This window comes from Agelaius tricolor, unplaced genomic scaffold (assembly GCF_023055355.1).
Source record: "Agelaius tricolor isolate 1412-34295 unplaced genomic scaffold, bAgeTri1.0.p SCAF_68, whole genome shotgun sequence".
Classification (NCBI taxonomy): Eukaryota; Metazoa; Chordata; class Aves; order Passeriformes; family Icteridae; genus Agelaius; species Agelaius tricolor.
This window is the reverse complement of record NW_027269328.1, coordinates 1,446,687-1,472,731: the sequence shown is the minus strand read 5'-3', so window position 1 is coordinate 1,472,731 and position 26,045 is coordinate 1,446,687. Positions and strand designations below refer to the sequence as shown.

The window sequence follows — 26,045 nt, the reverse complement described above, 5'->3', positions numbered from 1 at the left end:
GCAATCCCAAAATTTCTCTGCCCCAAAATCCCGTCTGGATTTTGAGGAAGCTCCTAAGGGATGGGTGAACGGAAGCCCTTCCCACCTAAGGGATGGGTTCCTCCCAAAGGGGAAAAACTGGGATAATCTGGAGCTGGGGGGGAACAATAAAAAAGTTCAGGAATTCCGGGCTGGGATCTCCCACACGCACACGGCGGCTGAGGTGGCCACGCACCGGCATCAGGGCCCGGCAGGAACTCCCGGGAATCCAACAATTCCCACCGGGAATCCGAGAATTTTTTGGGTTTTTTTTGGGGGGAATCCGGTGGTGTTTTGAGGGGCTGGAGATTGGGGGTTTTGGGGTTTTTTGGGGGTTTTTTGGGGGTTTTTTTTTGGTTTTTTTTTTTTTAAGCAATCCCAAAATTTTCCCCCCCGCCCCAAAATCCCAGCTGGATTTTGAGGAAGCTCCTAAGGGATGGGTGAACGGAAGCCCTTCCCACCTAAGGGATGGGTTCTCCCAAAGGGGAAAAATTGGGATAATCTGGAGCTGGGGGGGAAAGAAAAAAGTTCAGGAATTCTGGAGTGGGATCTCCCACACGCACACGGCTGAGGCGGCCACGCACCGGCATCAGGGCCCGGCCGGAACTCCCGGGAATCCAACAATTCCCACCGGGAATCCGAGAATTTTTTTGGGGTTTTTTTTGGGGGGGATCCGGTGGTGTTTTGAGGGGCTGGAGATTGGGGTTTTGGGGGGTTTTTTTGGGGGGGTTTTTTGGGGTTTTTTGGGGGGTTTTTTTTTGTTTGTTTTTGGGGTTTTTTTGTGTTTTTTTTTAAGCAATCCCAAAATTTTCCCCCCCGCCCCAAAATCCCGGCTGGATTTTGAGGAAGCTCCTAAGGGATGGGCGAACGGGATGGGTTCTCCCAAAGGGGAAAAATTGGGATAATCTGGAGCTTGGGGGGGAAAGAAAAAAGTTCAGGAATTCCGGAGTGGGGTTTGCGCTTGCGCGTGCCGTGGGGAAGGGAGCAGTGCTGGGATTCCTGCTCCGTGCCACGGGAATCCCGGGAATCCCGGAATCCCAGAGCACGATGATGAATCCCAGGATCCCCCTCTGAATCCCCAGATCCCACGATTCTGAATCCCAGAATCTCACTCTGAATCCTGGGATCCCACCCCAAGATGATGAATCCCAGGATCCAATCCCACAATTCTGAATCCCGGGATCCCCCTCTGAATCCCAGGATCCCACGATGCTGAATCCCGGGATCCCCCTCTGAATCCCAGGATCCAACTCCATGCCATGGGAGCCCAATCAATCCCAGGATCCCACCCCACGATGCTGAATCCCAGGATCCCCCTCTGAAACCCAGGATCCCATCCCACCACTCGGGAAGCGGATCGATCCCAGGATCCCACCCCATGATGCTGAATTCCAGAATCCCACAATTCTGAATTCCAGAATCCCACAATTCTGAATCCCGGGATCCCACTCTGAATCCCGGTACCCCACTCTGAATCCCGGGATCCCACCCCACAATGCTGAATCCCAGAATCCCATTCCATGATGATGAATCCTAGGATCCCCCTCTGAATCCCAGGATCCCACCCCACGATGCTGAATCCCAGGATCCCACTCTGAATCCCAGGATCCCACAGTTCTGAATCCCAGGATCCCCCTCTGAATCCTGGGATCCCACCCCATGATTCTGAATCCCAGGATTCCCCTCTGAATCCCAGGATCCCCCAATTCTGAATCCCAGGATCCCCCTCTGAATCCTGGGATCCCATTCCCCCCGATGCTGAATCCCAGGATCCCCCAGTTCTGAATCCCAGGATCCCACTATTCTGAATCCCAGGCTCCCACCCCACGATTCTGAATCCGAGGGTCCCCCTCTGAATCCTGGGATCCCACCCCACGATGCTGAATCCCAGGATCCCACTCTGAATCCCAGGATCCCACAGTTCTGAATCCCAGGATCCCCCTCTGAATCCTGGGATCCCACCCCACGATGCTGAATCCCAGGATCCCACTCTGAATCCCAGGATCCCACAGTTCTGAATCCCAGGATCCCCCTCTGAATCCTGGGATCCCACCCCATGATTCTGAATCCCAGGATCCCCCTCTGAATCCCAGGATCCCCCAATTCTGAATCCCGGGCTCCCACCCCCCGATGCTGAATCCCAGGATCCCCCTCTGAATCCCAGGATCCCACCCCACAATGATTAATCCCAGGATCCCCCAATTCTGAATCCCAGGATCCCACTCCATGCCATGGGAACCCGATCAATCCCAGGATCCCTTTCCATGATGATGAATTCTGGGATCCCATTCTGAATCCCAGGATCCCATCCCACACCTCGGGAAGCGGATCGATCCCAGGATCCCGCTCCATTCCATGGGAAGTGGATCAATCCCAGGATGCCACCCCATGATGCTGAATCCCAGGATCCCACAGTTCTGAATCCCAGGATCCCCCAATTCTGAATCCCAGGATCCCACCCCATGATGATGAATCCCAGGATCCCCCTCTGAATCCCCAGATCCCACAATTCTGAATCCTGGGATCCCACCCCACGATTCTGAATCCCAGGATCCTACCCCACGATGATGAATCCCAGATCCCCCTCTGAATCCCGGGATCCCCCTCTGAATTCCAGGATCCCCCAATTCTGAATCCCAGGATCCCCCAATTCTGAATCCTGGGATCCCACCCCCCGATTCTGAATCCCCGGATCCCATGATTCTGAATCCCAGGATCCCCCAATTCTGAATCCCGGGATCCCACCCCCCGATTCTGAATCCCAGGATCCCCCAATTCTGAATCCTGGGATCCCATCCCACGATGATGAATCCCGGGATCCCCCTCTGAATTCCAGGATCCCTCAATTCTGAATCCCAGGATCCCCCAATTCTGAATCCTGGGATCCCACCCCCCGATTCTGAATCCCCGGATCCCATGATTCTGAATACCAGGATCCCCCAATTCTGAATCCCAGGATCCCCCAATTCTGAATCCTGGGATCCCACCCCACAGTTCTGAATCCCAGAATCCCATTCCATGATGATGAATCCCAGGATCCCCCTCTGAATCCCAGGATCCCATTCCATGCCACGGGAAGCAGATCAATCCCAGAATCCCGCTCCATGATGATGAATTTCAGGATCCCACTCTGAATCCCAGGATCCCCTCCATGCCATGGGAAGCAGATGAATCCCGGGAATCCCACCCCACACCACAGGAAGTGGATCAATACCGGGATCCCACCCCATGATGCTGAATTTTGGGATCCCACTCCGAATCCCAGGATCCCACTCTGAATCCCCGGATCCCACAGTTCTGAATCCCAGGATCCCACCCCACGATTCTGAATCTCAGAATCCCATTCTGAATCCTGGGATCTCACCCCACGATGCTGAATATCAGGATCCCCCTCTGAATCCCCAGATCCCCCTCTGAATCCTGGGATCCCATCCCACGATCATGAATCCCAGAATCCCACAATTCTGAATCCCAGGAATCCCACTCTGAATCCCGGGATCCCACCCCACAGTTCTGAATCCCAGAATCCCGCTCCATGATGATGAATTTCAGGATCCCACTCTGAATCCCAGGATCCCCTCCATGCCATGGGAAGCAGATGAATCCCGGGATCCCACCCCACACACAGGAAGTGGATCAATACCGGGATCCCGCCCCATGATGCTGAATCTTGGGATCCCACTCTGAATCCCAGGATCCCACTCTGAATCCCCAGATCCCACAGTTCTGAATCCCAGGGTCCCACCCCAAGATGATGAATCCCGGGATCTCACCCCACGATGCTGAATCCCAGGATCCCCCTCTGAATCCCAGGATCCCCCTCTGAATCCCCAGATCCCACGATTCTGAATCCCGGGATCCCCCTCTGAATCCCAGGATCCCACCCCAAGATGATGAATCCCAGGGTCCCACCCCACGATTCTGAATCTCAGAATCCCATTCTGAATCCCGGGATCCCACCCCACGATGATGAATCCCAGGATCCCCCTCTGAATACCAGGATCCCCCAATTCTGAATCCTGGGATCCCATCCCACAATGATGAATCCCAGGATCCCCCGATTCTGAATCCCAGGATCCCCCCGCCCCCTCATTCCGAGTGCCGGGCTCCCGCCGTTCCCGCCGTTGGTTCCCGCCGTTGGTTCCCGCCTCTCTCACCGAACATCCAGACGTCGCTGGCCGTGGTGAAGCGCCGGAAGTTGATGGATTCGGGCGCCATCCACTTGATGGGGAGGCGGGAGACGGAAGCTGGAACGAGGCCGGGAATGATCCCGATCCCGCGTTTGCCCCATCCCCGGCCGTCCCTGGGGATCCCAGGGGATCCCCGGCGCCCCCGATCCCGCGGGAGGGATCCCACCTTTGTAGTACTCCTCATCCTCGATGTAGCGGGAGAGGCCGAAGTCGCCGAGCTTGACGCACTCCGGGGAGGCCACCAGGATGTTCCGGACAGCGATGTCCCTGGGGTTCGTGGGATCCATGGGATTTGGGATTTGGGATTTGGGAAAATGGGATTTGGGATAATGGGATATGCTAATGGAGAGGAGAGGCCACCAGGATGTTCCGGACGGTGATGTCCCTGGGATTCGGGATCTGGGATCCATGGGAACCATGGGATCCGTGGATGTGGGATTTGGGATTTGGGAAAATGGGATTTGGGATTATGGGATATGCTAATGGAGAGGAGAGGCCACCAGGATGTTCCGGACAGCGATGTCCCTGGGATTCAGGATCAGTGGGATCCATGGGATATGGGGTTTGGGATCCATGGGATATGGGATTTGGGAAATGGGATAATGGAGAGTAGAGGCCACCAGGATGTTCTGGAGGGCGATGTCCCTGGGATTCGGGATCCATGGGATCCATGGGATTTGGGATTTGGGAAAATGGGATAATGGGAAAATGGGAAAATGGGACAATGGGATATGCTAATGGAGAGGAGAGGCCACCAGGATGTTCCGGACAGTGATGTCCCTGGGATTCATGGGATCCATGGGATTTGGGATTTGGGATTTGGGAAAATGGGATGTGGGATAATGGGATAATGGGACAATGGGATATGCTAATGGAGAGGAGAGGCCACCAGGATGTTCCTGACGGCGATGTCCCTGGGATTCGGGATCCGTGGGATCCATGGGATCCATGGGATACGTGGGATTTGGGATGTGGGATATGGGAAAATGGGATAATGGGATAATGGGATAATGGGATATGCTAATGGAGAGGAGAGGCCACCAGGATGTTCCGGATGGCGATGTCCCTGGGATTCGGGATCAGTGGGATACATGGGATATGGGGTTTGGGATCCATGGGATATGGGATTTGGGAAATGGGATAATGGAGAGGAGACGCCACCAGGATGTTCTGGTCAGTGATATCCCTGGGATTTGGGATTTGGGATCCATGGGATCCATGGGATCCATGGGATGTGGCATTTGGGACGTGGGATTTGGGATTTGGGAAAATGGGATGATGGGATATGCTAATGGAGAGGAGAGGCCACCAGGATGTTCCGGACGGCGATGTCCCTGGGATTCGGGATTTGGGATCCATGGCATACATGGGATCCATGGCATTTGGGATGTGGGATTTGGGATATGGGAAAATGGGATTTGGGAAAATGGGAAAATGGGATAATGGGATATGCTAATGGAGAGGAGAGGCCACCAGGATGTTCCTGACGGCGATGTCCCTGGGATTCGGGATCCGTGGGATCCATGGGATATGGGGTTTGGGATACATGGGATAGGGGATGTGGGATAATGGGATATGGGATTTGGGAAATGGGATAATGGAGAGGAGAGGCCACCAGGATGTTCTGGATGGTGATGTCCCTGGGATTTGGGATCCGTGGAATCCATGGGATCCATGGCATTTGGGATGTGGGATGTGGGATTTGGGATAATGGGATAATGGGATATGGGATAATGGAGAGGAGAGGCCACCAGGATGTTCCGGACGGCGATGTCCCTGGGATTTGGGATCCGTGGGATATATGGGATATATGGGATATATGGGATATATGGGATATATGGGATATATGGGATAACAGGGTATCAGATGGTATAATGGAATTGGGGATTTGGGATAATTGGATGGGATAATGGGATAATGGGATAATGGGATAATGGGATTTGGGATATGGGATATGGGATGGGATTATGGGATTTGGGATTTTGGGTATGGGATATGGGATATTGGATGGTATAATGGGATATCGGAATAATGGGATGGGATGGGATGGGATGGGATGATGGGCTAGGATGGGATTAGGAATTTGGGATAATGGGATAATGGAGTGGGGAGGCCAGCAGGATGTTCTGGACGGCGATGTCGCTGGGATTTGAGATCCATGGGATAGTTAACGGAATTTGGGATTTGGGATCCATGGGATAATGGGATATGGGATAGGGGATAATGGAGGAGCCACCAGGATGTTCCTGACGGCAACGTCCCTGGGATTTGGGATCCGTGGGATAATGGGATAAGGGATAATGGGATATGGGATAGGGGATATGGAATAATGGGATCCGTGGGATAATGGGAAATGGGATTTGGGACCCATGGGATAATGGGATCTGGGATATGGGATAATGGGATATCGGATGGGATAATGGGATATGGGATATCAGGATAATGTGATATTGGGATAATGGGATACCAGGATATGGGACTTGGGATACCAGCGGATATGGGATACGGGATGTGGGATATGGGATGCGATAATGGGGTGAGATCGGATGGGATCTGTGGGATGGGATGGGACAATGGGATAATGTGATATTGGGATAATGGGACAATGGGATAATGGGATAATGGGACAATGGGATAATGGGATAATGGGATAATGGGATAATGGATGATGGGATGATGGGATGATGGGATAATGGGATAATGGGATGATGGGATAATGGGATAATGTGATTTTGGGATGATGGGATGATGGGATGATGGGACAATGGGATTATGGGATAATGGGCTATTGGGATAATGGGATAGTGGGATAATGGGATAATGGGATATTGGGATAATGGGATAATGGGACAATGGGATAATGGGATAATGGGATAATGGATGATGGGATTTTGGGATAATGTGATTTTGGGATGATGGGATGATGGGACAATGGGATTATGGGATAATGGGATATTGGGATAATGGGATAGTGGGATAATGGGATAATGGGATGGGATAATGGGATGATGGGATGATGGGATGATGGGATGATGGGATGATGGGATATTGGGATATTGGGATATTGGGATAATGGGATGATGGGATAATGGGATAATGGGATATTGGGATGATGGGATGATGGGATAATGGGATAATGGGATATTGGGATAACGGGATAACGGGATGACGGGATTATGGGATACTGGGATAACGGGACGGCTGCAGATGGGCTGGAGCAGGAGCAGCCTCACCCAGCCCGTGCAGCTCCCAGAGCCTCCACCCCCCTCCCCACCCCTGCCCCCGGCCCCATCTCCCACCACCCCCCCCCCCCCCCCCTCCATCACCCCGAAATTCCATGGGGCTCCGGCCCCATCCCGAATCCCAAATCCCGAATCCCGTATCCCGGATCCCGTATCCCGTATCCCGTATCCCGTATCCTGTATGCCGTATCCCGCATCCCGTATCCCGAATCCCAAATCCCGTATCCCGTATCCCGTATCCCGCATCCTGCATCCCGTATCCTGTATCCCGAATCCCAAATCCCGTATCCCGTATCCCGAATCCCGTATCCCGTATCCCGAATCCCAAATCCCGTATCCCGAATCCCAAATCCCGTATCCCATATCCCGTATCCCGTATCCCAAATCCCGTATCCCGTATCCCGTATCCCGAATCCCAAATCCCGTATCCCGTATCCCGAATCCCAAATCCCGTATCCCGAATCCCAAATCCCGTATCCCATATCCCGTATCCCGCATCCCGAATCCCAAATCCCGTATCCCGAATCCCGTATCCCGAATCCCAAATCCCGTATCCCGAATCCCAAATCCCGTATCCCATATCCCGTATCCCGCATCCCGAATCCCAAATCCCGTATCCCGAATCCCGTATCCTGAATCCCAAATCCCGTATCCCGAATCCCAAATCCCGTATCCCATATCCCGTATCCCGCATCCCGAATCCCAAATCCCGTATCCCAAATCCCGTATCCCGAATCCCAAATCCCGTATCCCGAATCCCAAATCCCGTATCCCATATCCCGTATCCCGCATCCCGAATCCCGAATCCCAAATCCCGTATCCCGAATCCCGTATCCTGAATCCCAAATCCCGTATCCCGAATCCCAAATCCCGTATCCCATATCCCGTATCCCGCATCCCGAATCCCAAATCCCGTATCCCAAATCCCGTATCCCGAATCCCAAATCCCGTATCCCGAATCCCGTATCCCGAATCCCAAATCCCGTATCCCGAATCCCGTATCCCGTATCCCGTATCCCGTATCCCGCATCCCGCATCCCATATCCCGTATCCCGTATGCCGTATCCCGTATCCCGAATCCCAAATCCCGTATCCCGAATCCCAAATCCCGTATCCCATATCCCGGATCCCGCATCCCGTATCCCGTATCCCGTATCCCGCGGGGCTCACCTGTGGACGCAGCTGAGGGCCTCCAGGTAGGCCAGGGCCTTGCTGACCTGCAGCGCGAACAGCACCAGCGTGGGCACGGCCAGGCCCGCCCGGTTCTGCTCCAGGTACTGGCCCAGCTGCAACGGAGCGCATTCCCCACGGGATCAGCACCGGAAACGGCGGCACACACCACGGCACCCCCACACGGATACCGCACTGACCATCCGCGGGGATCCGTGGGGATCCCGCCCTGACCATCCGTGGGGATCCGTGGGGATCCCGCCCTGACCATCCGCAGGGATCCAGGGATCCCGCACTGACCATCCGCGGGGATCCGTGGGGATCCAGCCCTGACCATCCGCAGGGATCCAGGGATCCCGCACTGACCATCCGCGGGGATCCGTGGGGATCCCGCGCTGACCATCCGTGGGGATCCATGGATCCCACACTGTCCACCCACGAGAATCCATGACGATCCATGAGGATCTATGAGGATCCATGGATCCTGTCCTCTCCATCCCTGAGGATCCATGAGGATCCATGGATCCCACCCTGCCCATCCACAAGAATCCATGAGGATCTATGAGGATCCATGGATTCTGTCCTCCCCATCCATGAGGATCCATGACGATCCATGAGGATCTATGAGGATCCATGGATTCTGCCCTCTCCATCCGTGAGGATCCGTGAGGATCCATGGATCCCACCCTGCCCATCCGTGAGGATCCATGGATCCTGCCCTGCCCATCCGTGAGGATCCATGAGGATCCATGGATCCCGCCCTGCCCATCCGTGAGGATCCATGAGGATCCATGGATTCTTCCTTCTCCATCCGTGAGGATCCATGGATCCTGCTCTCTCCATCCATGACGTTCCATGGATCCTGCCCTCTCCATCCATGAGGATCCATGAGGATCCATGAAGTTCCATAGATACTCCCATCTCCATCCATGAGGATCTATGGCTCCTGCCCTCTCCAAAATTCCCACATGGATCCATGGATCCTGCCCTCTTCATCCATGAGGACCCATGAGGATCCCTGAGCATCCATGAGCATCCATGGATCCTGCTCTCTCCATCCATGACGTTCCATGGATCCTGCCCTCTTCACCCATGCAGATCCATGAGGATCCATGAGGATCCATGGATCCTTCCATGAGGATCCATGAAGATCCATGAGGATCCATGGATCCTGCCCTCTCCATCCATGAAGATCCAGGAAGATCCATGAGCATCCATGGATCCTGCCCTCCATCCATGAGGATCCATGAGGATCTATGAGGATCCATGGCTCCTGCCCTCTTCATCATTCCCACATGGATCCATGGATCCTGCAGGCCCCATCCATGAGGATCCATGGATCCTGCTCTCTCCATCCACGAGGACCCATGAGGATCCGGGAGCATCCATGGATCCTGCTCTGTCCATCCATGAGGATCCACGGATCCTGCCCTCTCCATCCATGAAGATCCATGAGGATCCCTGAGGATCCATGGATCCTGCCCTCTCCATCATTCCCACATGGATCCACGGATCCTGCCGTCTCCATCTGTGAGGATCCATGAGGATCCATGGATTCTGCCCTCTCCATCCATGAGGACCCATGGATCCTGCCCCTCTCCATCCATGAAGATCCATGAGGATCCATGCAGATCCATGAGGATCCTTCCATGAGGATCCATGGATCCTGCCCTCCCCATCCATGAGGATCCATGAGGATCCATGAGGATCCATGAGGATCCATGGATTCTGCCCTCTCCATCCATGAGGACCCATGGATCCTGCTGTCTCCATCCATGAAGATCCATGAGGATCCATGCAGATCCATGAGGATCCTTCCATGAGGATCCATGGATCCTGCCCTCTTCACCCATGCAGATCCATGAGGATCCATGAAGGTCCATGAGGATCCACGGATCCTGCCGTCTCCATCCATGAGGATCCATGAGGATCTGTGAGGATCCATGGCTCCTGCCCTCTCCATCCACGAGAACGGGATCGGGATCGGGATCGGGGCCGGGATCGGGATCGGGATCGGGGCCGGCTCTCTCTCACCTCTCCGTAGGGGTAGAGCTCCATGATGATCCAGGTGGGCTCGTCCTCGGCGATGCCGATGAGCTTCACGATGTGCGGGTGCTCCAGCTTCTTCATCAGCACTGCGGGGACACGGCACGGGGCTGGAATCCCCTCCATCCCCTCCCTCCTTCCCCCGAGATCCGGGGGCTTTTGGGATCCTGTCCCGGGATTCCGGGCATGGATCAACTCCTCCGTCCTCCATCCCGAATTCCCAAGGGGCTCCTCGTTGCTTTGGGATACCCAAGAAAACCCCGGCAGGACCCTCAGGATCACCAAAAAATCCCAAAAGGACCTTCAGGATCCCAGAAAACCTCATGAAGACCCCCAAGATCCCCCAAAAAACCCCACCAGGACCTTCAGGATCCCAAAAAACCTCATGAAGATCCCCAGGATCCCCAAAAAACCCCAAAAGGACCCTCAGGATCCCCAAAAAATCCCAAAAGGACCTTCAGGAACCCCAAAAAACCTCATGAAGATCCCCAGGATCCCCAAAAGGACCTTCAGGATGCTGAAAAACCTCATGAAGATCCCCAGGATCCTCCAAAAAACCCCAAAAACCCCTTCAGGATCCACAAAAGTCCCAAAAGGACCTTCAAGATCCCCAAAAAAAACCCCACCAGGACATTCAGGATCCCAAAAAAACTCATAAAGATCCCCAGGATCCCCAAAAAAACCCCAAAAGGACCCTCAGGATCCCAAAAAACCTCATGAAGATCCCCAGGATCCTCCAAAAAACCCCAAAAGGACCTTCAGGATCCAAAAAAAACGCCAAAAGGACCTTCAAGATCCCAAAAAAAACCCCACAAGGACATTCAGGATCCCAAAAAACCTCATTAAGATCCCCAGGATCCCCAAAAAACCCCAAAAAGACCTTCAGAATCCCCAAAAAAACTCATGAGGATCCCCAGGAACCCCAAAATCCCCCAAAAGGACCCTCAGGAACCCCAAGAACCCCAAAAGGACCCTCAGGAACGCCCCAAAAGGACCCTCAGGATCGCCCCAAAAGGACCTCAGGAACCCCAAAGAACCCCAAAAGGACCCTCAGAAACCCCAAAAAGACCCTCAGGAACCCCGAAAGGACCCTCAGGAACCCCAAAAATCCCCCAAAAGGACCCTCAGAAACCCCAAAAATTCCAAAAGGACCCTCAGGAACCCCAAAAATCCCCAAAAGGACCCTCAGGAACCCCAAAAGGACCCTCAGGATCCCCCAAAGGGACCCTCAGGATCCCCCCAAAATTCCCCAAAAGGACCCTCAGGATCCCCCCAAAGACCCCCAAAAGGACCCTCAGGATCACCCAAAAATCCCCAAAGAACCCTCAGAATCAGCCCAAAAATCCCAAAAGGACCCTCAGGAAAAAAAATCATGGCAGGAATCTCAGAATCCAAATAATCCCAAAAGGACCCTCAGGAACCCCCCAAAAATCCCCAGAATCCCCCCAAAATCCCAAAAGGACCCTCAAGAACCCCAAAAGGACACTCAGGAACCCCAAAAAACCCCAAAAGGACCCTCAGGAACCCCAAAAATCCCCAAAAGGACCCTCAGGAACCCCAAAAATCCCCAAAAGGACCCTCAGGAACCCCAAAAGGACCCTCAGGATACTCCCCAAAAATCCCCAGAATCACCCAAAAATCCCAAAAAGACCCTCGGGAACCCCAAGAACTCCAAAAGGACCCTCAGGAACCCCCAAAACCCCCAAAAGGACCCTCAGGAACCCCAAAAGGACCCTCGGGAACCCCGAAGAGACCCTCAGGAACCCCAAAGAACCCCAAAAGGACCCTCAGGAACCCCGAAAGGACCCTCAGAACAGCCCAAAAATCCCAAAAGGACCCTCAGAAACCCCAAAAGGACCCTCAGGATCCCCAAAATCCCCAAAAGGACCCTCAGGAACCCCAAAAGGACCCTCAGGATCCCCCCAAAAATCCCAAAAGGACCCTCAGGAACCCCAAAAAGACCCTCAGAATCACCCAAAAATCCCCAAAAGGACCCTCAGGAACCCCAAAAATCCCCAAAAGGACCCTCAGGAACCCCAAAAGGACCCTCAGGATACCCCCCAAAAATCCCCAGAATCACCCAAAAATCCCAAAAAGACCCTCGGGAACCCCAAGAACTCCAAAAGGACCCTCAGGATCGCCCCAAAACTCCCAAAAGGACCCTCAGGAACCCCAAAAGGACCCTCGGGAACCCCGAAAGGACCCTCAGGAACCCCAAGAACCCCAAAAGGACCCTCAGGATCGCCCCAAAAGGACCCTCAGGAACCCTAAAGAACCCCAAAAGAACCCTCAGGAGCTCCAAAAAGACCCTCAGGAACCCCAAAGAACCCCAAAAGGACCCTCAGGAGCCCCAAAAGGACCCTCAGGATCCCCCAAAGGGACCCTCAGGATGCCCCCAAAATTCCCCAAAAGGACCCTCAGGAACCCCAAAATCCCCAAAGGGACCCTCAGGAATCCCCAAAATCCCCAAAGGACCCTCAGGATCACCCAAAAATCCCCAAAGGACCCTCAGGAGCCCCAAAAAGACCCTCAGGAACCCCAAAAGGACCCTCAGGAACCCCCCAAAAGGACCCTCAGGAACCCCAAAAGGACCCTCAGAATTGCCCAAAAATCCCAAAAGGACCCCCAGAATCACCCAAAAATCCCCAGAATCACCCAAGAATCACCAAAGGACCCTCAGAATAGCCCCAAAAGGACCCTCAGGAACCCCCAAAATCCCCAAAGGACCCTCAGGATCACCCAAAAATCCCCAAAAGGACCCTCAGGAACCCCGAAAGGACTCTCAGGATCCCCCAAAGGGACCCTCAGGATCCCCCCAAAATTCCCCAAAAGAACCCTCAGGAACCCCAAAAGGACCCTCAGAATTGCCCAAAAATCCCAAAAGGACCCTCAGGAACCCCAAAGAACCCCAAAAGGACCCTCAGGAACCCCAAAAAGACCCTCAGGAACCCCAAAAACCCCAAAAGGACCCTCAGGAACCCCAAAAATCCCCAAAAGGACCCTCAGGAACCCCCCCAAAAATCCCCAGAATCACCCAAAAATCCCAAAAGGACCCTTGGGAACCCCGAAAGGACCCTCAGGATCCCCCCAAAAATCCCAAAAGGACCCTCAGGATCCCCAAGAACCCCCAAAAGGGACCCTCAGGATCGCCCCAAAAATCCCCAAAAGGACCCTCAGGAGCCCCAAAAGGACCCTCAGGATCCTCCAAAAATCACAAAAGGACACTCAGGAACCCCAAAAAGACCCTCAGGAACCCCCCAAAATCCCCAAAGGGACCCTCAGGATCCCCCAAGACCCCCCCGTGCCGCCCCCCGTGCGCGGTACCGGCTTCGCTGAGGAACTTCTCGCGGTTCTCGGGGCTGCAATCCTTCTTGCAGGTCTTGACGGCCACGTCCAGGCGCTCCCCCTTCTGCCGGGGGACAGGACAGGACAGGAGAGAAAAGCGGGAATGGGGCAGCCCGGAGCCGGGGATTTGGGGTTTGGGGTCGGGGTCGGGCTCTCACGGGCGTGGTGTAGGTGCCCTGGTAGACCTCTCCGAAGAAGCCTTCGCCCAGGATGCGGCCCAGCGCCACGGCCTCGCGGCTGATGCCAAAGGGCTGAGCTGCAACGGGAACGGGGACGGGGACACTCCGTGAGCGCGGGGACAGCGGCCGGGAGGTGCCCACGGCCAGCAGGCACCGCCCTGGGCTCCAGGGACCAGGAGGAGCCGTGAGGAGCCGTGGAGGCTCCCATCTCCATCCATGAGGAGCCATGAGGAGCCGTGAGGAGCCATGGATGCTCCCATCTCCATCCATGAGGAGCCATGAGGAGCCATGGATGCTCCCATCTCCAGAGCTTCCACATGGATCCATGGATGCTCCCATCCCCAGAGCTTCCACATGGATCCGTGAGGATCCCATCTCCAGAGCTTCCACATGGATCCGTGAGGATCCCATCTCCAGAGCTTCCACATGGATCCATGAGGATCCTGTCGCCAGAGTTCCCACATGGATCCATGGATGCTCCCATCTCCAGAGCTTCCACATGGATCCATGGATGCTCCCATCTCCAGAGCTTCCACATGGATCCATGGATGCTCCCATCTCCATCCATGAGGAGCCATGAGGAACCACAAGGATCCATGGATGCTCCCATCGCCAGAGTTCCCACATGGATCCGTGAATGCTCCCATCTCCATCCATGAGGAGCCATGAGGAGCCATGACAATCCATGGAGGCTCCCATCTCCACCCATGAGGAGCCACATGGATCCATGGATGCTCCCATCCCCAGAGTTCCCACATGGATCCATGGATGCTCCCATCCCCAGAGCTTCCACATGGATCCGTGAGGATCCCATTGCCAGAGTTCCCACATGGATCCATGGATTCTCCCATCTCCAGAGCTTCCACATGGATCCATGGATTCTCCCATCTCCAGAGTTCCCACATGGATCCGTGGATGCTCCCATCTCCATCCATGAGGATCCATGAGGAACCATGACAATCCATGGATGCTCCCATCTCCATCCATGAGGAGCCACATGGATCCATGGATCCTCCCATCTCCACCCATGAGGAGCCATGACAATCCATGGATCCTCCCATCTCCATCCAGGAAGATCCACGAGGATCCATGGATGCTGGCTTCTCCAAAATTTCCATATGGATCCATGGAGCCTGCCCTCTCCATCCATAACGATCCATGAGGTTTCATGGATCTTCCCATCTCCATCCATGAGGATCCATGAGGATCCATGGATGCTGCCCTCTCCATCCATGAAGATCCATGGATCCTCCCATCTCCATCCATGAAGGTCCATGGATCCTACTCTGTCCATCTGTGAGGATTCATGAGGATCCATGAGGATCCATGGATGCTGGCCTCTCCAAATTTCCCACATGGATCCGTGGATCTTGTCCTCTCCATCCATAATGATCCATGAGGATCCATGATAATCCATGGATCCTGCCCTCTCCATCCATGAAGATCCATGAGGATCCATGACGTTCCATGGATCCTGCCCACTTCACCCATGCAGATCCATGAGGATCCATCAGGATCCATGGATCCTTCCATGAGGACCCATGAAGATCCATGGATCCATCCATGAGGATCCATGAGGATCCATGGATCCCGCCCTCTCCATCGTTCCCGCATGGATCCATGGATCCTGCCCCACGCCCCATCCCAAGCTCCCCCAGGACCTTCTGGGAGCTTCGGTGAGGCCGGGACAGGAATTTGGGACGGGGCAGGAGGGACTGGGACACCTCGGCCGCAGAATTCCCACGGGAGCCACCTACTTCCAGATCTCGGCCTTGAGGACTCGTCCAGGATTTCCGCGTAGATTTCGGAATCTGGGGGAGCGAACGGGACACGGGAACGGGATCAGGAGGTTCAGTGGGCGTGGGAGGTCTTCCAGCATCTCCAGAGGGTCTGGTGCTCCCCTCAGGACGCTGGGATGCATCCCAACCCTCTGGAGAAGAGCTGGGCGTGTCCAGCGGTCCCGAATCCCGCACGGAACGCGCCCCGGAGCGGGAGGTTGGGAACGGGGATGGTGGGAATGGGGACGGTGGGAACGGGTGGGAATGGGGATGGTGGGAACGGGGACGGTGGGAATGGGGACAGTGGGAATGGGGATGGTGGGAATGGGGACGGTGGGAACGGGGACGGTGGGAACGGGGACGGTGGGAACGGGGATGGTGGGAACGGGGATGGTGGGAATGGGGACGGTGGGAACGGGGACGGTGGGAATGGGGATGGTGGGAATGGGGATGGTGGGAACGGGGACGGTGGGAACGGGGATGGTGGGAATGGGGACGGTGGGAACGGGGATGGTGGGAATGGGGATGGTGGGAATGGGGACGGTGGGAACGGGGACGGTGGGAATGGGGATGGTGGGAACGGGGATGGTGGGAATGGGGACGGTGGGAACGGGGATGGTGGGAATGGGGATGGTGGGAATGGGGACGGTGGGAATGGGGACGGTGGGAATGGGGACGGTGAGAACGGGTATGGTGGGAACAGGGATGGTGGGAATGGGGATGGTGGGAACGGGGATGGTGGGAATGGGGACGGTGGGAACGGGGACGGTGGGAATGGGGACGATGGGAACGGGGACGGTGGGAACGGGGATGGTGGGAATGGGGATGGTGGGAATGGGGATGGTGGGAACGGGGACTCACCGCCGCTGGTGCTGTGGGAAAGCGTGGAGAGCCGCTCCCCGAGATTCCTGAGGGTGGGAAGAGGGTCAGGGAGCGGGACGGGATCCCGGCCCCGTGCCGGGGATGGGGAATCCCGGGAAAAGGGCTGGGGATCACTCACGGGGCCGGGATCTGTGGGAGGCTGATCCTCTTCTCGCGATCTGCGGGGAGGGCGGGGAAAGGTCCCATCCCCATTCCCAATTCCCGTCCCAATCCCGTCCCAATCCCATCTCAGTCTCATCCCAATCCCAATCCCAATCCCAATCCCAATCCCAATCCACTCCACCCCATTCCAACATTACCTATATTCCCATCCCATGATCCCATGGATCCCATCCCATGGATCCCATCCCATGCCCTGGATCCCATCCCATTGATCTCATCCCATTCCATCCCATGGATCCCATCCCATCCTATTATCCCATCCCAATCCCATCCCATTGATCCCATCCCATCCCATTGATCCCATCCCCTTATCCCAACCCATTGATCCCATCCCAATCCCATCCCATTCCATGATCCCATCCCATCCCACCCCATCCCAATCCCATCCCATTCCATCCCATCCCATGGATTGCATCCCATGACGCCGTGCCATGGATCCCATTCCATCCCATGATCTGATCCCATCCCATTACCCCACCCCATCCCCTGAATTCCATTATCCCGTTATCCCATTATCCCATGGATCCCATCCCATCTCCATCCTTTCTCTCCATCCCATCCCATTATCCCATCCAATTGATCCCACCCCATGGATGCCACGATCCCATGGATCCCATCCCAGTCCCATACCCCATTATCCTATGGATCCCACAATCCCATGGATCCCGTCAGGCCACCCCGCCGCATCCCCACCTTTCCCGGGGAAGGCGATGAGCGAGGTCTCCGTTCCCCCCTGGAGCCGGCAGTATCCATCGATCAGGTCGGCCATGTTCTCCGCCTCGGCCAGCGACGACGTCCGGATCGACAGCGACTGGGAATGTCGGGGTGGGACCATGGGATCGGGGTCACCCCTTCACCCCCATCCCATCCCCGATCCCATCCCGGCATCCCATGGATTGGGGTCACCCCTTCACCCTGATCCCACCCTGATCCCATCCCCGATCCCATCCCTGATCCCATCCCGCCATCCCATGGATTGGGGTCACCCCTTCACCCTGATCCCATCCCTGATCCCATCCTGGCATCCCATGGATCGGGGTCACCCCTTCACCCCCATCCCATCCCGGCATCCCATGGATCGGGGTCACCTCTTCTGCCCGATCCCATCCCTGATCCCACCCCGCCATCCCATGGATCGGGGTCACCCCTTCTCCCCGATCCCATCCCTGATCCCATCCCTGATCCCATCCCGCCATCCCATGGATCGGGGTCACCCCTTCACCCCAATCCCATCCCTGATCCCATCCCGCCATCCCATGGATCGGGGTCACCTCTTCTGCCCGATCCCATCCCTGATCCCATCCCAGCATCCCATGGATCGGGGTCACCCCTTGTCCCTGATCCCACCCTGATCCCATCCCGGCATCCCATGGATAGGGGTCACCCCTTCTCCACGATCCCACTTTTGCATAACTGCCCCTCCCAGGATTCCATGACACCCAGGATGGCACCCAAGATATGGGATATGGGATGTGGGATGTGGGATGTGGGATTTGGGATATGGGATATGGGATGTGGGATAGGGGATAGGGGATGTGGGATATGGGATGTGGGATGTGGGATAGGAGATATGGGATAGGGGATATGGGATATGAGATGTGGGCTATGGGATGTGGGATATGGGATGTAAGAAATGGAATGTGGGATATGGGCTATGGGATGTGGGATATGGGAATCTGGGATGTGGGATGTGGGAGATATGGGATGTGGGATGTGGGATATGGGATAGGGGATGGGAGATATGGGATGTGGGATATGGGATGTGGGATATGGGATGTGGGATGTGGGATGTGGGATTTGGGATGTGGGATATGGGACATGGGATATGAGCTATGGCATTCCCAGGAATTCCCCCCAGCTCCTCACCGGGGGGGTCCCGCCCAGCCCCAGCTGCAGCAGGGCCTGCCCGTCCTCGGTGGTGGAGCACCGGATGGATTTGATATCCCGGAATTCCGCCAGGCAGGTGGGCTGGGAAGGGGGGGGAGTTCATCGGGAATTCCATCCGGGGGAGGTTTCACCCCCTCCCCGAGCCCGCGGCGGGCGGGCGGGAGTTCCCGGTTCCCAGCCTGGCATTCCCACCTTGGTGTCCTCGCCGGTCACCTGGCGGATGCCCTTGGGGCCGATCACCAGGTCCACGGTGATGTTCCATCCTTGCTGCGATTTGGGATGAGGGGCGTTCCCGAGGGGCAGGCCAGATCCCGCCCCACCGCCATCAAACCCCAGCCCCGCCCTCATCCCATCTCCGGCTCGCTCCGCCCCGTTCCGTCGCCGTCCGCCACGTCCGTTCCAAGGGGGTCCTGTCCCATCCTGTATCCCATCCCTTCCCATATCCCATCCCAACCCATCCCATATCCCATATCCCATATCCCATATCCTATATCCCATATCCCATATCCCATATCCCATATCCCACATCCCATATCCCATATCCCATATCCCATATCCTATATCCCATATCCCATATCCCATATCCCACATCCCATATCCCATATCCCACATCCCATATCCCATATCCCATATCCTATATCCCATATCCCATATCCCATATCCCATATCCCACATCCCATATCCCATATCCCACATCCCATTCCCCTATCCCCTATCCCCTATCCCATACCCATATCCCATATTCAATATCCCCCACATCCCATATCCCATATCCCCCACATTCCATATCCCATATCCCATATCCCTTATCCCATATCCCCTATCCCATATTCCATATCCCTTTATGCCATTGTCCCATTATCACAACATTCCATTATCCCATTATCCCATTATCCCATTATCCCATCTGATATCTTATTATCCCATTATCCCATTATCCCATATCCCATATCCCATATCCCATATCCCAAATCCCACATCCCACATCCCATATCCCACATCCCCTATCCCATATCCCTTATCCCATATCCCACATTCCATATCCCCTATCCCCTATCCCCTATCCCAAATCCCACATCCCAAATCCCACATTCCCAAATCCCCAAATCCCCACATCCCCACATCCCCAAATCCCGACATCCCCACATCCCACAGCCCAAATCCCAAATCCCCACATCCCAAATCCCCAAATCCCCACATCCCCACATCCCCAAATCCCCAAATCCCCGGTCTCCCATTTTTCCGGGCACTCACGACCGGCTGGCACCGGAAGCTCTCCTGGTCGATGGGGGCGAAGGTGCTCAGGGTGTGCAGGAATTTCAGGACGCACTCCTCCTCCCGCAGCAGCGCGTACTGCTGGAACGTCTGCTGGATCATCTTCCGCAGCTGCCGCGGCTGGCGGGACAACACCGGCAACACCGGGAACACCAGGATTGGCGCGGGATACGGGAATAGGGTGGCGGATACAGGAACGGAGGGGATGGACACGGTGTTGTGTTTGGGAAGGTCAGGATGGGGGCGGCGTGGGGTATGGGAACGGGGTGCTGGATTTGGGAACGGCGGGATGGACGCGGTGTTGGATATGGGAACACTGGGACTGGGGACAGTGTGGGATATGGGAACACCGGGATGTTGGATTTGGGAACACTGGGATGGGGCCGTGTTGATTATGGGAACACTGGGATGGGGCTGAAGGTGGACTGCTGGAACGTCTGCTGGATCATCTTCCGCAGCTGCCGCGGCTGGCGGGACAACACCGGCAACACCGGGATCGGCGTGGGATATGGGAATGGTGGGGATGGACACGACGTCGGGTTTGGGGGCGCCGGGTACGGGAAGGGGGTGTTGGATTTGGGAACGGTGGGGATGGACACGGTGTTGGGTATGGGAACACTGGGACTGGGGGCAGTGTGGGATATGGGAACACCGGGATTGGGGCCGTGTTGATTACGGGCACACCGGGATGGGGGCGAAGGCGGACTGCCGGAACGTCTGACGGGACACCACCGGGACATCGGGATTGGGAATGGGAACGCCGTGATTGGGGTGGGATATGGGAACAGCGGGATGGACACGGTGTTGGATACGGGAATGGGGCATTGGATATGGGAATAGCGGGATGGACATGGTGTGGGATACGGGAACAGCGGGACGGACACGGTGTTGGATACAGGAACACTGGGATGTGGGTGGTGTGGGATACAGGAATAGCGGGATGGACGTGGTGTTGGATATGGGAACACTGGGACTGGGGGCAGTGTGGGATATGGGAACACCGGGATAGGGGCCGTGTTGGATATGGGAACACCGGGATAGGGGCCATGTTGATTGTGGGAACACCGGGATAGGGGCCGTGTTGATTATGGGAACACCGGGATTGGGGCCGTGTTGATTATGGGAACACCGGGATGGGGGCGAAGGCGGCCTGCTGGAACATCTGCTGGATCATCTTCCGCAGCTGCCGCGGCTGGCGGGACAACACCGGGACGTCGGGAACACCGGGATCGGCGCGGGATACGGGAACCGTGGGGATGGACACGACGTCGGGTTTGGGGGCGCCGTGTACGGGAACAGGGTGTTGGATTTGGGAACGGCGGGGATGGACACGGTGTTGGATACGGGAACACTGGGACTGGGGCGGTGTGGGATATGGGAACACCGGGATGTTGGATTTGGGAACAGCGGGGATGGACGCGGTGTTGGATACGGGAATGGGGCATTGGATATGAGAATGGTGGGAGGGACATGGTGTGGGATACGGGAACAGCGGGACGGACACGGTGTTGGATACGAGAACACTGGGATGTGGGTGGTGTGGGATACAGGAATAGCGGGATGGACGCGGTGTTGGATATGGGAACACTGGGACTGGGGGCAGTGTGGGATATGGGAACACCGGGATGTTGGATTTGGGAACAGCGGGGATGGACGCGGTGTTGGGTACAGGAACACGGACACACAGGGACACACACAGACAAAGGGACACACAGACACATGAACACACAGGGACACACACATGGACACACACAGGAACACGGACACACAGGGACACACAGACACAGACAAGGACACACAAGGACACACAGGGACACACAGACACACAGGGACACAGACCCAGGGACACAGACACAGGGACACACAGACACATGGACACACAGACACATGGACACACACAGGGACACATGGGGACACATGGGGACACACAAGGACACACAGACACACGGACACACAGGGACACACGGACACACAAGGACACACAAGGACACACAGGGACACACAGGGACACGGACACAGTCACACAGGGACACAGACACAGGGACACACAGGGACACATGGACACACATGGACATAGGGACACACACATGGACACACACAGAAACACAGATACAGGGACACACGGACACACAGGGACACACACAGGAAGACACACAGAGGGACATAGAGACACACAGAGACACATGGACACACATGGATACACAGGGACACACAGGGAGACATGGACACACATGGACACACACAGGGACACACACAGGGAGACATGGACACACATGGACACACACAGGGACACACAAGGACACACAGGGACACACAGGGACACACCGGGACACGCATGGACACACGGGGACACCCGGACACAGGGACACAGTCACAGATGGACGCACACGGACACACAGACACAGGGACACAATGGGACACACGGACACACAGGGACACACAGACACACATGGACACACACAGGGACACACAGACACACATGGACACACACAGGGACACAGGGAGACACACGGACACATGGACACACACAGGGACACACAGACACATAGGGACACGCCAGGACACACGGACACATGAACACACAGGGACACATGGACACACGGACACTGACACACGGATACACAGGGAGGGACACACGGACACACGTGGACACACGGACACAGGGACACCCACAGGGACACACAAGGACACACGGACACACAGGGAGGGACACACAGACACAGGGACACACAAGGACACACGGACACACAGGGAGGGACACACAGACACAGGGACACACAGACACAGGGACACCCACAGGGACACACAGGGACTCACAAGGACACACGGACACACAGACACAGGGACACACAGACACAGGGACACACGGACACCCACAGGGACACACAGGGACACACAAGGACGCACGAACACACAGACACAGGGACACACAGACACAGGGACACCCACAGGGACACACAGGGACTCACAAGGACACATGTGGACACACAGACACACGGACACACAGACACAGGGACACCCACAGGGACACACAGGGACACACAAGGACACACAGACACACAGACACAGGGACACACAGACACATGGACACCCACAGGGACACACAGACACACGGACACCCACAGGGACACACACGGACACACAAGGACACATGTGGACACACAGACACAGGGACACACAGACACAGGGACACACGGACACCCACAGGGACACACAGGGACTCACAAGGACACACGGACACACAGACACACGGACACACAGACACACGGACACCCACAGGGACACACACAGGGACACACCCACAGACAGGGGGGCGGTGACACACGTGGCAGGTGTCACAGCCGTGTCACGCCCCCGTGTCCCTCACCTTGAGGTTCTCCAGCATCTGGGTGGGGAAGAAGAGGTCCAGGCCCACCTCCTTCCTGCAGCGGGCAGAGAACGCCGGGAATGTCAGCGGGAATGTCAGCGGGAATGCCAGCGGGAATGTCAGCGGGAATGTCAGCGGGAATGCCAGCGGGAATGTCAGCGGGAATGCCAGCGGGAATGCCAGCGGGAATGTCAGCGGGAATGTCAGAGGGAATGCCAGCGGGAACGTCAGCGGGAATGCCAGCGGGAATGTCAGCGGGAATGTCAGCGGGAATGCCAGCGGGAATGTCGGCGGGAATGCCAGCGGGAATGCCAGCGGGAATGCCAGCGGGAATGCCGGCGGGAATGTCAGCGGGAATGCCAGCGGGAATGTCAGCGGGAATGCCAGCGGGAATGCCTGGCCGGGACAGGACGGGAGCGGGGATGGGGGGCAGCTCCGGAGGAACCGGGCAGGATGAGGAGGATGAGGAGCAGCAGGAGCAGCAGGAGGATGAGGAGGAAGATGAGGAGGAAGATGAGGAAGATGAGGAGGATGAGGAGTAGCAGGAGAATGATGAAGATGAGGAGGATGAGGAGATGAGTGAGGATAAGAAGATGAGGAGGATGAGGAGGATGAGGAGGAAGATGAGGATGAGGAGCATGAGGAGGATGCTGAGGATGAGGAGGATGAGGAATAGCAGGATGAGGAGTAGCAGGAGGATGAGGAGGATGATGAAGATGAGGAGGATGAGGAGCAGCAGGAGGATGATGAAGACAAGGAGGATGAGGAAGATGATGAAGGTGAGGAGGATAAGAAGGATGGGGAGGATGAGGAGGAGGATGAAGTGGATGAGGAAGATGAGGAGTAGCAGGAGGATGAAGAGTAGGAGGAGGATGAGGAGCAGCAGGAGGATGATGAAGATGAGGAGGATGAGGAGGATGAAGAGTAGCAGGAGAATGAGGATGAAGATAAGGCAGATGAGGAAGATGAGGAGGATGAGGAGGAAGATGAGGATGAGGAGGATGAGGAACAGTAGGATGAGGAGTAGCAGGAGGATGACGAGGATGATGAAGATGAGGAGGATGAGGAGGAGGATGAAGAGGATGAGGAGGATGAGGAGAATGAGGAGGATGAAGAGCAGCAGGAGAATGAGGAGGAAGATAAGAAAGATGAGGAGAATGAGGAGGAGGAGAATGAGGAGGAGGAGAATGAGGAGGAGGAGGATGATAAAGATGAGGAAGATGAGGAGGAAGAGGAGCATCAGGAGGATGAGGAGCAGCAGGAGGATGATGAAGATGAGGAGGATGAGGAGATGAGTGAGGATAAGAAGATGAGGAGGATGAGGAGGATGAGAAGGATGAGGAAGATGAAGAGCAGCAGGAGAATGAGGAGGAAGATAAGGAAGATGAGGAGCATGATGAAGATGAGGAGGATGAGGAGGAGGAGAATTAGGAGGATGCGGATGATGAAGATGAGGAAGATGAGTAGGATGAGGAGGATGAGCGAGGATGAGGAGTAGCAGGAGAATGAAGAGGATGAGGAGAAGCAGGAGAATGAGGAAGAAGATAAGGAAGATGATGAAGATGAGGAGGATGAGGAGGGTGAGGAGGATGATGAAGATGAGGAGGATGGGGAGCCACGGGAGGATGATGAAGATGGGGAGGATGAGGAGTAGCAGGAGGAAGACAATGAAGATGAGGAAGATGAGGAAGATTACGGGGATTGAGGAGGATGAGGAGGATGAGAATGGGGAGGATGAGGAGCTGCAGGAGGATGAGGAAGATGAGGAGGATGAGGATGAGAAGCTACAGGAGGATGATGAAGATGAGGAGAATTAGGAGGAGGAGAATTAGGAGGATGAGGATGATGAAGATGAGGAAGATGAGGAGGATGAGGAAAATAAGGAGGATGAGGAGCCGCAGGAGGATGATGAAGATGAGGAGGATGAGAAGGGTGAGGAGATTGAGGAGAATGAGGAGGATGATGAAGAGAAGATGAGAAAGGTGAAGAGGATGATGATGATGATGAGGAAGATGAGGAGGATGAGAAGAATGATGCAGATGATGAAGATGAGGAAGGTGAGAAGGATGAGGAGCTGCAGGAGGATGATGAAGATGAGGAGGATGAGAAGAATGATGAAGATGATGAAGATGAGGAAGATGATGAAGATGAGGAGGATGAGGAGCCACAGGGGGATGATGATGATGAAGATGAGGAGGGTGAGGAGGATGAGGAGCTGCAGGAGGATGATGAAGATGAGGAGGATGAGAAGAATGATGAAGATGATGAAGATGATGAAGATGAGGAGGGCGAGAAGAGCGATGCAGACGATGAAGATGAGGAAGGTGAGGAAGATGAGGAGGATGAGGATGAGGATGAGGAGCCACAGGGGGATGATGATGATGAAGATGAGGAGGGCGAGAAGAGCGATGCAGACGATGAAGATGAGGAAGGTGAGGAAGATGAGGAGGATGAGGATGAGGATGAGGAGCCACAGGGGGATGATGATGATGAAGATGAGGAGG

At 55.5% G+C, this 26,045-nt stretch overlaps 1 protein-coding gene across 10 annotated transcripts in view; it reads right to left on the bottom strand.

Annotated features, from left to right (window-relative positions):
* Window positions 1–26,045, bottom strand: part of PTK2B (protein tyrosine kinase 2 beta) — a 102,492-nt gene that overhangs the window by 32,923 nt on the left and 43,524 nt on the right. For 9 of the 10 annotated variants that reach the window (XM_071417169.1, XM_071417170.1, XM_071417175.1 and 6 more), the window contains 14 exons: window positions 23,542–23,596; window positions 20,154–20,294; window positions 19,092–19,166; window positions 18,879–18,980; window positions 17,706–17,823; window positions 16,969–17,008; window positions 16,830–16,876; window positions 15,948–16,001; window positions 14,170–14,267; window positions 13,991–14,075; window positions 10,655–10,755; window positions 8,621–8,736; window positions 4,375–4,475; window positions 4,176–4,265 (listed from right to left, as the gene is read on the bottom strand). In XM_071417169.1, coding sequence (XP_071273270.1) covers window positions 4,176–4,265; window positions 4,375–4,475; window positions 8,621–8,736; window positions 10,655–10,755; window positions 13,991–14,075; window positions 14,170–14,267; window positions 15,948–16,001; window positions 16,830–16,876; window positions 16,969–17,008; window positions 17,706–17,823; window positions 18,879–18,980; window positions 19,092–19,166; window positions 20,154–20,294; window positions 23,542–23,596 — 1,223 coding nt within the window. Of the gene's footprint in view, window positions 1–4,175; window positions 4,266–4,374; window positions 4,476–4,777; window positions 5,985–8,620; window positions 8,737–10,654; window positions 10,756–13,990; window positions 14,076–14,169; window positions 14,268–15,947; window positions 16,002–16,829; window positions 16,877–16,968; window positions 17,009–17,705; window positions 17,824–18,878; window positions 18,981–19,091; window positions 19,167–20,153; window positions 20,295–23,541; window positions 23,597–26,045 lie in introns of those variants that run through there. The other variant, XM_071417174.1, reaches the window with a different exon arrangement.